The 15,178-nt window shown below is 36.3% G+C and overlaps 1 protein-coding gene across 7 annotated transcripts in view; it reads right to left on the reverse strand.

Annotated features, from left to right (window-relative positions):
* The window catches only part of CIZ1 (CDKN1A interacting zinc finger protein 1), a 2,016,138-nt gene that overhangs the window by 680,343 nt on the left and 1,320,617 nt on the right, over nucleotides 1-15,178 (reverse strand). For 6 of the 7 annotated variants that reach the window (XM_044058876.1, XM_044058878.1, XM_044058879.1 and 3 more), the window contains one exon: nucleotides 3,828-3,927. In XM_044058876.1, the coding sequence (XP_043914811.1) occupies nucleotides 3,828-3,927 (100 nt within the window). The remainder of the gene's footprint in view (nucleotides 1-3,827; nucleotides 3,928-15,178) is intronic. The other variant, XM_044058875.1, reaches the window with a different exon arrangement.

The raw sequence follows: 15,178 nt of genomic DNA on the forward strand, positions 1-15,178 counted from the left end.
TCCTTAATACATTGCTGGGAGGGGGGTGCTTATCAGAACAAGTGAGCTGATACAGCCCTTTAAAAATAAAAACATGTCGCTGTCCTATAGTCACTGTTCAAACAGTGGTACTGTGATTTTTCTTTAATGCCCGGCATCAGCTGTGTAAAATCAACCTCAAGTGGCTCTTGAGTCGTGCCAGTATAAAATCTCTCCTTTATAGGAATACATTTTATTTGCTTCTTTACATTAAATAATTTTATTATCATCACATCTGTTTTTGTACCACTGACTAAAAGTTCATAGTTAAAACTCAGATTTCTATAATTCACTACAGCTTCTTTAAATAACATAACTTCTTTCAAGTTATTTTAAGATTCAGATAAGGAAAAGTATCTTCAAAATGCATGTCTAAAACACACAACTTTATGATGGTAACAAACACTGAATTCTTTACTGTCTGCCACTTTTAGGACAGTTTCACAGATAACGAATTTCCCTGATAAAAGCTTGTTTGTAAGGTTTACATTGCAAAGATAATAAGGCAGTAAATATTCAAATTTTTACTTTTAGATCTTTGTTAACACACAGCCTGATAATGCATTCAGTTCAGCTGTACAATGAAACTGAATACTTTGGAGTGTCAAGTTCCTGCAGTTAAAATACAATACTGAAATCATTTCGATATTCAAGGCGAATTACTTCTCATTTTACATTTTTATCAATAGATGGATAGGGCTAATAGAAGTTAAACACATTACATGATTGTCACTGAGGTACAAATCCTCTGCGTTGAATGAAAGACATTCTCCTCTGTTATTTTGAAAATGTGCTCACCTGAATCCAAGTACAAGATACTTAAATGTACACTATTCTCAAGTGAATCACACAGCCCAAAGTAGCACCACTGCAGAATGAAGGAAAAATCTGATCAAGGGTGAGGATTACTAATGACTCTCTGAGATACCTTTAACTAGTGATATCATGATCAATGTCAGCAAAGATATACGACGTGAAGCTGGCACATCCCACTCTGACCCTACTCAAGTATGTCCACAATAAGAAAGGAAAACAAGGCAGCAGTTTATTTAATGTTAATATGGAAATGGGGGGGGGTCTGTTGGAGTTCGAAGCATGCCACAGAACACTAGAAAACCAAGAAAAGATATCCTATGATTGCACAGCATTGGAAGAATTGCATTTTTCTGTTCATCTGACAAGAAAGAAGAGGGTGTCCTTTCTGGAGGAGTTCAGGAACCGGCCACAGAAGGGCAGAAAATGAAATCCAGCAGGTATGCAAAGTTTTGAAGAGGAAGAAGAGGGTGACCTTTCTGGAGGAGTTCAGGAAAAGGCCACAGAATGGCCGAAAAACGATATTCAGCAAGCATGCAGAGTCTTGAAGAGGGATTTCTTTCACAGTGCAAAAACATGTCTTACTTACACACTCAGCAAAGCAAGTAAAATTGACCAAAGTACTTGTCATGGTAGATTTAGTTCAGCAAATTAATGGTTTTGAAGGGACACTTGTCAAGATCTCTGCTTCCCGGCTCCAGCATCCACTACTTACCCCTGATTTCTGATCACTGTCTGTATGGATCTTTACATGTTCTTCACAGTGGGTTCTGCTGGGTACTATGGTTTCTTCCCATTTCTCAAAAATTTTGCTGGATAACTCACTATACTATAATATCTAAATACACATTACACTTAATCTTGCTCATGTGTCCCGAGTCAAAAGTGAAAAAGGTGAAAAAAGGCCAAGTTCACTAACTCAGTTAATAAATAATTCAATAAAATTGAAAAAGGAATGTGGAATATCATTTATATATTCATTTGACAGCCATCTGTGAAATCCCAGTCTGAATTACCTGGGAGAGGTTACCTCCCGCTTGACTAACAATAAGAATGATTAAAAAAAAAGGCCAAGCAATGGCACTCATAATCGACAACTATATTGCTTCAACAGCCCTTCCTCAAAGTCAGGTCTTCCATTTATGAATGTTGAATTCAAGTTTCTAAAACACAACAATGGTAAATCTGACTGTATAATATCAGTCTTACTGACAAAATGCTTTCCATGGATTACATTACGTAGTTTAGGAAGATTCTGCATTTCTTACTATCACAAAGTTATACCATCAGATGCATACATTTCATGGGCCATTAAGTTAACAGTAAGCAAGGCTACAGGACTTTTTATTTTTTGTGAATAATGTTTTCTTCGAAGGAAAAAAGGCTCTCTTCAAAGACCATTTTAGATCTTATTCTCTGTTGACCTCACAGATTAATGGTTAAAGATAAGGGCATCAAATTCAGAGAAGTTTTAAGAAAGTTATTTTCCAAAATATATGTATTCCAGAAACCATAAAGGATAATCCCCAAGTACACTGATATTATGAACCCTCCAGACTGTTATTCAGTAATGTAACAAACATAGTATCTTACACAGAAACTCAAAAAGATTACAAATATATAAAACAATAACAAACAGCACGCAAGCTGGACGAAAGTCAGAAGAAAAATACTGTTTACAGCAATCCATCACTGATTACCCTCTCATTAATGTAAAAAAACTTGCAGTAAGTAACATTCACCTAACAACACAACTTCAGCCAGAGCTCTAAGAACCTGCCAAATAGCACTTGCACAGTCTTCATCACTCCAGTCTTTAAATGAGGTTTCCGCATGCATGTAAAGAGTTCCAGGGACAGTCTAATCAGTCCACTATCAAACCCTTCTCTACATGCTGCTACACAGTTGCAATGTCGCACCACTCTTCAATTCTGAGTTTTGTTTTAGACAATCACTAAAATACATTTCCTGCCAAAATTATTTTTCTTGCAAGTATAACTTTCCAGTGTATCTCGCCATCTACTCATACCAGAACTCTCCAGCTCAAACAGATGCCATATGCTGCCGGTTAAAGAAACCAGCTCTACTCTCAGTGGCATACCGCTCAGAAGCTGCCGATCTGCCTGGCGTATAAAGCCATGTCCAACCGACCGTAATGAATGAACTGCACCTCAGATCAAAAATCCCAGCCGAACTCACAGCGCTCAAGAAGAGAGAACCTCAGCACTGAGCACTGAAATAAATAGCTGGAGGACAGATTCCTAATCATGAAATAAAATTGCTCTCCAGGCTATCCCAAATCCCCTAAGGCAGAGTCCCAGAAGGAATCTTGATGAGTGGATGGGAGGAATGAGGTTTATGGAAGTCTCGGAGTTACTGACAGTATGAACCTATAAACCCTTAACACCCATGTCTTTAAACAAATTCCCCTAACATCGCAGGTAATCTAGCAATATAGACAGCTTTTAAAGCAGTAATGCAAACACTTGCAATGACCCTTAATCTCTCGTTTACTAAAGCAGGGTAGGTATTAGATAGACCTCTTACAAAAGGTAATATATTTAATTACTCTATTCTCACCATTTATATTTTGTTTGGGTCTATATTAGATAAGCGACCGTTCCGATGTTTGAATCATAGACAGTCGACATCATACGATCGAACGTCGGAAAGGTCGAAGGTGGAAGTCAATGACTTTTCACCGGCAGAATGGAAAATTTTCCCTTTCTGCACTGAACTGCGTTCTTGGAGCTGGTATATTTAACTAGGGGGGTGTGGGGCACAACCCCCCACATGGGGGTGCAGGGGTGCTTGCCCCCCAGCTCAGAGCAGTAAGGTAAGTTTTTTTTTTATTTATTTTATTATATAGTCAATGTTTTGAACTTTGGTCATACGAGTTCGCTCATGTGAGGTTCGAAGTTTTGAAATTTCGACTATATAATATAGACCCTTTTGTTTCAGATTTTCAGAATCTGTCTCAGAGATGTTTGATTCACCTGGCGCTTTACCTCCTTGGTTCTTTGCCACTGTTGAAGATCTGGATGCTGAAGCCTGCTCCAACTCTCTCTTCCGATCTGATGAAGACCTTTGGTTGTCCTGAAAAGGTCATCACAAAAATTAAATTTGATAAGCATTCTAAGACATCATTAGAATATCTTTTATTTAATCAACTGGCAAAGGAGTAGAAAAGGGTCTAGTGCACTTACCAGGCTAACAAAAATAGAAAATAAAATAAATAGATACAGACATAATACCTTCTTTTAGCTGTGATCAAGAAAATACAGAATAAAATGTTGCAAAGCAATACATACTAACAGTAGCACTGCAGAGAATAACACAGTTCTGTATAGAAGTAACAAGACCAACAGACACTTGTATACTGTTACTAATTATAATACACCACGAAAGTAAACATTGCTGCAATTCTTGTTGAAAAAAAAAGATTAAATGACAGTTCAAGTAAGAAGAATGTATTTTTTTCTTTAAGCAATGCTACTGCAGGACAGAAAGCATTAGCAGTTTTGTTTTAAATGTCTCCTTTATTACTAAATAATCATCAACACAGTAAAATAGTTAAGTCTGGCTAAAGGAAAGCTCAAGAAAACAACACTTTGAAATACAGTCAACAGCTACTGATCAAGGTACATGAGAGTAACCAAAAAATGAGAATAAATCAGAGAATACATGTCTTGGAACTTACCACACAGTACCTCCTTGTCATATGGGGCTAAGAAGCCCAGTAACAAATCCAAAAAGCCTGAACGTCTTCTCTACCTTAATTATCCTAACTCACAGGTGTTCATTTATTCCCCAATTTTCTCCCATCTGAAGCTTCTAATAAAGACATCTCCGGGATATACATTTCTAACATTATAAAACTTAAATATTCCTTCCCTTGGAGTAAAGTTGTGTAAGTAGCTGTACAACAGTATATGTTCAAATAGATCACTGTTGAGTAGCACAAAGCTAAGTGGGATGTACCCTGCCAAGGATATTGGAGGTCTGGCCAGTATACTAAAGGTTTTTGGCACCTTCCTCATACACTGTACGTTCACTTAAGCATGAGACTATGCTGGTATAAATAGGACGTACAGGCATAAAATTTCAGAGCTTTGGCAGGAAGCCAAAAGATATGTCATGCCCTGATGCATTAAATTATTGGAACAAAATAAAAAACAAGCCACCAAGGCAGTAGAATGTCTCTACACAGTTTATTAAGAACCAGCAAGACTAAGCGCTTTTGCCAAAACATACTAATGACTTCATCAGAGTCACTACAAACAAATCAGACCAACCTTTCATAATCTAACAAATAATAAATTAATTCAATCAATCAAATTACTAATCAACTTGTACCTATCAAAACTTTGCTTAATTTTCATTAAAACTGAAGACTAAGAACTTTATTGTATGCCAGTAATGAACCATAAAACATTACAAAAATAAATCTTAAGTGCAATATAAAATGTATAATATGATATCAGTACCATTTGGTCCCTTTAATAAAACTTCAAATAGCTTAAGCTCTTTGCTTTAAAATGGGTGCTATAGAAATAAAATCATTGCAACCAGCATTCAATCTGAGCTGCCATTTAGCTTCCGTTACGTCAAGTTCCAGTTTATCACCCCCCTCCTATGACACTGTTGTGAACTCTATCAATAACAAAAAATACAAATCTTTTAAAATTGGGACATTCCAAAGTGTGCAAGAATAGTGTATTATGCATGTTTTTATTTTTGATAAGTCTTAGGTGCTCCATAATACGATCATGTAGCCTCCAAATGATTTTTCCAACATAAAATCCTGGACAAGATAAACAAGTGGCCAAATAAACTACCACATTAGTGTTACAGTTACATCTACCCCGGCACCCTATTATATGTTCAGATCCCCCTATAGCAACACAGGTGCCATTATTAATAATTTTACAAACCTTACAGGCACCACATTTATGCGTATATGATCTATGTGCTTCACATGTTCTCCCACTTCTCTCCAAAATGTTTTTGATGATCTTCCCCCTATTATAAACAACTCTAGGTTGGGTCCCTACTTTTTCTTTTAATTCCTTATCAAAATGTAACTCCCACAGTCTTTTGATAATGGCCACTAGTTCACATGTTGCATGATTATATTGTAAAACCAGGGCATGCGAGTCAAACTTCGCTTTATATTATTTATATTATTTGCGAGTACAGCTTTCAAGATTGGTTTACATGTCATATTCCTTTTCACCAAAACTTCTTTCTTTGTTTTCAGGAGTAATCCCATCGTATACCCCCTATTCTTGAACATTCCTATTAAAGTATGCAACTCTTTACTAAATAATTCATCAACACTAATCGGGCAAGATAATCTCACCATCTGTCCCTTATTTTACACTGATTATATTTCAAAAATGTACGAAATATTGAATGATTCCACGACTTATTGTACGACCTCGAGGAATGAGGTAAATACAGCATATGCAAAAATAGTTTTCTTTGGGATGGTTTCTTTCAAAAAATAGTACAGATGTTTGTGATTTAACGTTTTTAACTGTGGAGAGACCAACTATTTCTGTTATGTTTGGGATTCCTAAAACGCATAAAAGAGTGCAAAATCCCCTCTTCAGACCAACTGTCGCTGCTAGAGGGTCAAAAACTGAACCTATTGCTGCATATATAGATAGATGGACTAGTCCAGGAGGCCCCGCACATTTTAAAAGATTCATGGCACTGTTTAGAATTACTAAGACAATCAAGTGCTGGCAAAATGGACTATAGCTTTTTGACTGTTGATGTGGTTAATCTGTTCTCAGTAATATCCCATAAAGAGGGTTTGGAAATTTTTCATTAGAGTCTACTGGGTAGTAAATAATTGATAAGAACAAAATTAACACATTGGTTGAATTTATGGAGGTGGTTTTGGCAAACAACTACATTATGTTCGACTGTGAATATTTCCATCAGGAGACTGGAGTGGCTATAGGGGCCAAATGTGCCCCTAACTTTGCGAATTTAGTGCTTTTGGAATGAGGAAAGAAGATATATGTGTTTTCCTCTGCCTTTATGGCCAATATCATGTTATATGCCAGATTTCTGGATGACATTTTGGTTCTATGGCGAGGTAAGGAAATCGTGGTGGCGAGTTTTATTGAACATATTAATGGCCCAACCACCTTCTTTAAATTCACATATAAATGGCACCCAGTGGAGAAAGACTTTCGTGACATTCATTTGATTAGAGATGTAAATATGGGAATACTTATTAGCACATCCACAATAAAGAGACATACTCAATATGTTGCTGCACTACAATAGTTATCCTATACATCAGAGAAGAGGCATTGTAAAGGGACAGATGGTGAGATTATCTGCCTGATTACTAAATAATTCATCATCACTAAAGAGTTACATACTTTAATAGGAATGTTCAAGAATAGGGGATATCCGATGGGGTTACTCCTGAAAACAAAGAAAGAAGTTTTGGTAAAAAGGAATACGACATGTAAACCAATCTTGAAAGCTGTACTCATGAATAATATAGAGACTAAAGTGAAGTTTGACTCACATGCTCTGGTTTTACAATATATTTATGAAATACCTGAACTAGTGGCCATTATAAAAAGACTGTGGGAGATGCATTTTGATAATGAATTAAAACAAAAAGTAGGGACCCAACCTAGAGTTGTTTATAGTAGGGGGAAGAGCATCAAAAACATTTTGGAGAGAAGTGGGTGAACATATGAGGCACATCATATATGCATAAATGTGGTGCCTGTTGCTATAGGGGGATTTGAACGTACAATAGGGTACCCAGGTAGCTCTAACTGTAACACTAATATGGTAGTTTATTTGGCCACTTGTTTATCTTGTCCAGGATTTTATGTTGGAAAAACCATTAGGAGGCTACATGATCATATTATGGAGCACCTAAGGGATATCAAAAATAAAAACATGCATAATGCACTATTCTTGCACACTTTGGAATGTCCCAATTTAAAAAAAAAATGTATTTTTTGTTTTTGATAGAGTTCACAACAGTGTCATAGAACGGGATGATAAACTGGAACTTGAAGTAAGGGAAGCTAAATGGCAGCTCAGATTGAACGCTGGTTGCGAACCTGGATTAAATGATTTTACTTCTATAGCGCCCATTTTAAACAAAAAGCGTAAGCTATTTGAAGTCTTATTAAAGGGACCAAATGGTACTGATATCATATTATACATTTTATATTGCACTTACGATTTATTTTTGTAATGTTTTATGGTTCATTATTGGTATACAATAAAGTTCTTAGCCTTCAGTTTTAATGGAAATTAAGCAATGTTTTGATAGATACAAGTTGATTGGCAACTCAATTGATTGAATTAAATAATGTATTAAATATTTGTTAGATTATAAAAGGTTGGTCTGATTTGTTTGTAGTGACTCTGATGAAGCCATTTTTATGCTTTGGCAAAAGCGCTTAGTCTTGCTGGTTCTTAATAAACTGTGTACAGATGTTTTACTGCCTTGGTGGGTCATTTTTTAATTTATTTTCATTTTTTTAATTTTGTTTCAAGTGTTTTAGCCTTTCCGGATTTTCATTTGTTTTATACATGTCAAATTATGTCCACTTATGTCATGCAAGATAAAAGGGAACAAAGTAAAATGAAGGGATAAGGGAAATGATGCTTGCACTATAACAGTTATCTATTTGAATATCTATTGCTCTGGTAATTTTAATTAAACAACTGTACTATGTTAATCTTTACATCACTGCTGCAGTAGCATAAAGATGTATGAGTCAAATTGCTAAAAGCTTAAACAGAAAGGATGGAGAAAGCAGAACCAGAGTCCAGAATACATTTAGCAAATCCTGTTCTGACTCAGGAAAATTGGTTAGTTATGTACTGATTAGTGAAAGTGCACAGAGGAGAAAGTTGCTGTCCCCAGAACAGCTTTAGAGTCCAACCCTTTCCAAAAGGCTCCAAAAGCAGCCACAGCTGTAGCAGAATATGCCTTGACACTCTTTGGATTTTTTTCCATAGTGAGAACAGCAAAGCTGAATAAACTGAGTAACCTAAGAGGAACATCTGGATATGGTTTGCTTGGAAACTGATTGCCCTTTGTTCTTACCCAAAAAGGAAATACAGAGTTGGTCAGACATTCTAAATTTTGTCTTGCCGAAGTTACTATCTCAACTGTCTGTGAATAGAACTCTCTCTCTCCCCTGTTCTTAGGGCCAGGGGAACAATACTGGGAGATAAACAGATTAATTTAAAGTTAAACTCAGAAATAACCTTAGGCATAAAGGAAAAATCTTTGCAAAAAAAAAAATGTCTGAAGACATGAGGCCTTGTGACTCAAGACACTCATCTAGCTGAAGTCAAAGCAAGAGGTAAAACAGTTTTATAAAAACGTCAGGAAGCACTAGCTCTAGGTTGAAATGGAAATTAAGTTAGTCTTTCTGTTACAAAATTAAGATCCTGGGATGGAGCCACCTCTGGTTTAATATGTAAAATCTCTTTCCAGAACTGCTTCGCCTAGAACAAAAAAGAAAGTGGAAGGGAGGGGGGATCAACTGGCAGATAAGCAGAAATGGCCAAATGATCAGTTTCTTTGGATGAGATAATAAACTAAAGTCCTATTTACCTGAGAGGGTAAAAGCTCAGGTGAGTGTAAAAGATCTCACAACACTTATCAAAAAAGAGTAAGTGTTGTTTATTGATTATCACGGTTTATATACATGTTTTACATTATTTACAAAATATACATTATTTATAATAATTTACACTTTTATATGAAATACAAAACAGTCTCACATGTTATCACCCCCCCACACTCTTTTTTCCAAAGGCAAAAACATATGTTCTTCAAAACCTCGATAATATCCATTTCCCATTAAATTTTACTTCATTAAGTCTCTCAATCCATAATGTCCTTAAAATGGCAAAATATTTTTATCAATTTTTTTACCTCTTTTTGTTTATTACCATAATACCCATATTCAAACATATTCATATTTAAATTTTCAACTTTTTCAAACCATCTTATTACATATTTCTTCTCATAATTTCTTTACTCTAGAACATGTCAAAACCACATGACCTGTTGGTTCAAGCTCCCCACAGTGAATACACACACTTTCTTGTTTTCTTTTATATGGCATGTTTGCTTTAACAGGCATTTTACCTATCGTCAACCCCCCAAAAAATCGTTCTATTCATATATTTTCTTACATCATGTAAATCTTACTTGTAAATCTTACTTTTATGGCATTTTTTTCTCCTTTTCTAAATGTTTCCACAGAAAAACATAATAATGTTCTGTCATAATATTTAAATACCATTCTTTCCTATTTTTTTCAACATTATTTATATTCAAATTCCATAAAATAATTTTATTTTTCTGCTCTTTTATATCTTCATTCACAAGATTTTTCCATCTTTTCCCAAAATATGTGACATTCAAAATATATTCTATTAAATTTCTGTTCTCTTTTTAAATCCTACTAAAGCCCTATACAGATTCAATGATGCTGCATGAACAATTCAGTTAATTAACCCTAATTCCCCTTCTTCTTTGTTTACATACAGAATCCCTCTTCTAACTTAACCCACCGTATGAATGAAAATACAACATCATACTTAAGACGGAATCATGGTAAACACTTGCCTAAAAGAACAGAATTTATTAAATATACTTTTTAAATGATAACTTATAGGATTTTGAAAATGTACACATCTCTTAATTCCTGAAAACATTTCTCCCACTGTTTCTTCCTATGCTTACCTGATCCAAATACTATTACCAATATATATAAAACCTCAGCATTAAACTGAATCTTTTCTATATTTCCCACAAGTCCAAGGCCTTTACTTTTGTCCTGATTTATACATAAACCAAGCATCTTTAAGTATTTAATTAGTTTTTCAATTCCCTCTTCCATCCATTCTGTATGCTTAGTAATTAAAACTATACCATCTGCACATATATATATATATATATATATATATATATATATATATATATATATATATACACACACACACACACGTTATTGGCATGCGTATTTCCTCCATTACCTTATAAACTGCCATGTTTAACACTTATTCATATTACTGACAACTATGTTCATAACTAAAGCAAATAAAATACCACATGCAGGACATCCCTGACTTATTCCACACTCTATTTTGATTTCTTCACTCAACCATACACTTATTATAATTCTCACATTATTTTTTTCACATACTGACCTTATCTTTATTATCCTTTCACTTATATTACAAACCCCTAATATATCCCAGAAACATTCATACTGCATTCTATCAAATGTTTTACTCAAATCTCCTACCATAGCTTTAGTTTCCACTTTTTCTTACTTATAATGTCATCTATTACTTATTTTATTATCCATAATAAATCCTAACTTCCTTTCCCCTTTCTTCCAACAACTGTATGTTCAAGTAACTGATCTTTGTTAATATTTAGCTATTATTCTCACAAATCTCTTACAATTTCTGTTATTCAACACTATGGTCTCTAGTTTCTTATATCATCTTTTTCTCCTTGCGTTCATATAATTTTCATAATCCCAGCAGATATCTCTATCTACCACATCTTTAACCATTCATTTAATACCACCACAAAATATACCTTTGGCCACTCTTTCATACTATCATACATATGCTACTCAATACCATCCAGTCCCGTAGCTTTTTCCAAATTAAGTTCTTTTAATGTTCCATTTAACATTTCCACATTTATATTTCGCTCCAAGCTTTCATTATCTTCCTTATTTAGTTTTTTAACTGTCCATACCTGTCTCGCTTTTATCTCTTTTTTTATAAATGTATTCTCTATATAATTTCCTAGTTGTCTCACATATTCTGTGTAATCATCCTTTCTTCTTCATTATTCTTTAATTCTGCTATTATTCTCTTATTTTCTTTTACTAATTTATTCAAATATGGTGCCACCTCTTCTTTTTTTCCTTGTAAAAAGTATCTTTGTTTATGTAAGTTTGCTAATCTTCTCCTGATTTATATTGTATATTTTCTTCTCTGTCTTACAACAAACTGTCTTATTTCTTAAACACATCCTGACTCTCCTGCCTATATTTTAATTTCTCTATCCTTCTATTCCCAGCTTGACACTCCAGAAAACACTTTTTATACTTTTCCTTAAAACTTCTCCACCAACTCATCCAATTCTCATAAAAGATTCTCATATCTATATGGTCTTTCCATAATTTATTAATCTCTTTCCTTCATCTTTATGCAAATCTTTTTCATTAAGCCTCTTAACACCTTTACCTATTTTTATATATCCTTCTTTCTCTAGTACTTTTATCCATATGATTGGAGAAACTTATCAGTTTTATCCCTTTCTGCATAATTCTTAAACTATCAGATGCTAAAAATAATCGTTTCCTCTACAAATACAGTGATTGTTATCCCATATATATAATTTTCCACTTTTCATTATCTAGTGTACAATCCTAACATCACTACTTTCTTTCTTATTCTTAAATTATAATTATATATAATTTTCCACTTTTCATTATCTAGTGTACAATCCTAACATCACTACTTTCTTTCTGATTCTTAAATTATAATTAAAATCTCATATTATACCCAGATTAACTCCTACATAATTCTGAATTTTTTTAAACATTACCTCTCTTTCCTTCTTTGTAACATACACATATATTGCAAAAATTCAGTAAAAGTGTTTTGCACATTAAATCTATCGTGGTTATTCTTCCCAATTCTCCTACTGTAAAATCTAAAATTTTAATATATCCCGACATAACACACCTATTCCTGAAAATGCATCTTTTCCCATATTCCATAAAATATTTCCACCCCATAACACTTCAGTTTGTAACCTTTCTTCTTTGCCAAAATTCTCGTATCTTGTAATATAATTATATGCATATCAATTGAAGCACACCATTCTAATATGCCTAACATTCTTTACACTTACATTTAATGCTACAATCAACCTTCTTTAAAAATAAAAATGTTCTGTAGTCCTATCTCGCCTTCGTTCTTACATATGGGTTTGGAGCCGATCCTCGGCTCCGACTCGGCCTGTAACAAAGCTCAAGTTCTTCTAGTTGGCTCGTGGCTAGGTAGGTATCCCACACTGCACCAGTACAATCCCCAGATCTCGTTTGCCGCATCTACAAGTTCAGATGTGCTTCTTGCTTGGCCGTGGCTAAGTTTAAACTTTTTCTATTATACACATATTACTGTTTATCTTTAGAGATTTATTTGGTTCCTGATAAAGTTCACTAGTACTGCAGTAGTTTTCAGACCTGTTGAGGTGTTTTTTTACTTTAAAATTACTTTGTTGTTGAGAACTGGTTGGCCGTTGGCCCTTGTTTTCTGTTGGTACCCCGTGTGCTAGTCCCTTTCTATTTAGCTTGCGCGTTTGCACTTAATTTTTCTGTATAATGTGTGCAGTGTTTATTATTAGAGCGTTAGGACATTAGATATTTCGATATTCAGCTTATGTGCAGGGTCTTTTGATAGTTCCAACCCTTTTTTTGTTCCTACGACTAAGCGTTTTGAGACGTAGATTATTTGAAAAAGTTGGTCCTTTCGATATTTCAATTTTTGTGTGTGTGTAGTTTAGTTGATAGAAAGGAAGGACGAAAAGGTCAGAAACTATCTAGGTTCGTTTAAGTTAGAGGACCTAGTTCTCTACCCCCTTTCTCTTTTCGCAGGGCTAGGCCCGTTTAAGTTAGAGGACCTAGTACTTGTTGTGCCGGTGTGTTTCTGCTTGGCCAGTTATCATGTCTAAATAGGCTAAAGACCATAAACCTTTGGGTTTTAAAAAATATGTAAAGTGCTCCCAGAAGATGTCTATTTTGGATGGCCACAGCAACTGTGTTTATCGTCTCAGAGCCATTCATTTGTAGGAAACTTGCTTGTTTTGCCATTCCTTCAGCTCCAGCGTTTTCCAGGAGCGGAAGAACAAGCTTATTTGGAAAGGTCTCCTCAAGCCTACCTTCGAGGAAGATTTGGCTAGTTCTTCTTCCTGTAAATCTCATTCCTCCAAAAAAGAGAAGATTAAGGCGACTGAGAGGCATTCTCAAGCGCCGTCCGGTGCATTGGAACTGCCTCAAAAACTCTCCAAGCCGGATAAGACTTCTACCTCCTTGGCTCCACTGTTCTCGGAGCCAGTCGAGGTTCTTGATTTTGTGACTTTAGCTTCAGCCCCAAGTATTTCAGAGCAGACTACTGAGAGACTACATTGGAGCCAGTCCAGATATCCCTTGCCGGTCTCCCCAACTTTGAGATCCCCAATTTTGCAGAGGTCCAGATCACACACACTGTCGTCCAGATCCTCCAGGAACCTGTCCGAGGAAGATGTGGAGAGAGTAGTGTTCAGACTCCTGAAGTCGTCTGCCTTACCCAAAATGTTGGCTCTGACCCAGTCAGTTCTGGAGCCACCTGAGTCTATTCCCCCTGTTGTGGTTCCTCCTCCGAGCTGTGCCGGGCTTTCGAAGCCAGAGTGTTCGGTACCACTTGTGGAACCCTCGGTTCCAGCTCCCCTCCAGATGGTCTCGGAGAGTACTGCTCTGACACCTTTGGTGCAGTCCGTGGTGTCTAGGAGTTGAAGTTCACCGGTCGGTCCTGACAGGGACACTTGGACCTGAATTTCTTCGGTTCTGAGTCTCCCTCTCAGTGCGTTGGCTAGGGTGAGCTCGGATCTTACATTTATCTAGGAGCCGATGACTTCCACTGTCTCCTCAGAGCCGGAGAGGTCTGCCTTCGAGATGATGAAGAGTGTGCTGTCCCGCTCATCAGCATCACTCAAGGGTACCCCCCTCAGGCACCGACCTCTGTCTCAGCACCTACTCTCTCTCCTGACATCAGAGACCCGCAGCCTCAGGAGCACCTGGTTGGTGGCCCCCAATCTTTCAAGACCTCCCCGGAATATCCTTCTGAGGAGCCCCGCTGGAAAAGGACATGCAAGAGGAAGCATGTAGACTCCCAGGATGAGTCTCTTACCTCCAACACTGACCTCGACGAGTCAGAAGGGTCCCCCAAGTCGTCCTCTGATGATGTCTCCTTTGTAGACATCTTGGAGATCCTTAAGCAGAGGGGCAACTGGCCCACTGTTACCCCTTCTGATGAGGAGTCGGTGTACTTGAAGGCTTTTGGGTCTCAACCTTCAGCCTCTTGGGTGTTTCCACCTTTTGATGAACTTTTAGACCGTGTTAGCTGTAAGGTGTGGGAGACTCCTGATGCCGTGGAGCCAGTAACCAGGAGACCCAATATATTTCTGTCTGATCCCAAAGAGAAGAAATTTTTATCCAAGGGTGTGCCTGTAGATGCCATGGTGGTGGCGGCCACTAAGAAG

The sequence above is a fragment of the Protopterus annectens genome, chromosome 16.part0 (assembly GCF_019279795.1).
Source record: "Protopterus annectens isolate FY-2018-M chromosome 16.part0, PAN1.0, whole genome shotgun sequence".
NCBI lineage: Eukaryota > Metazoa > Chordata > Ceratodontiformes > Protopteridae > Protopterus > Protopterus annectens.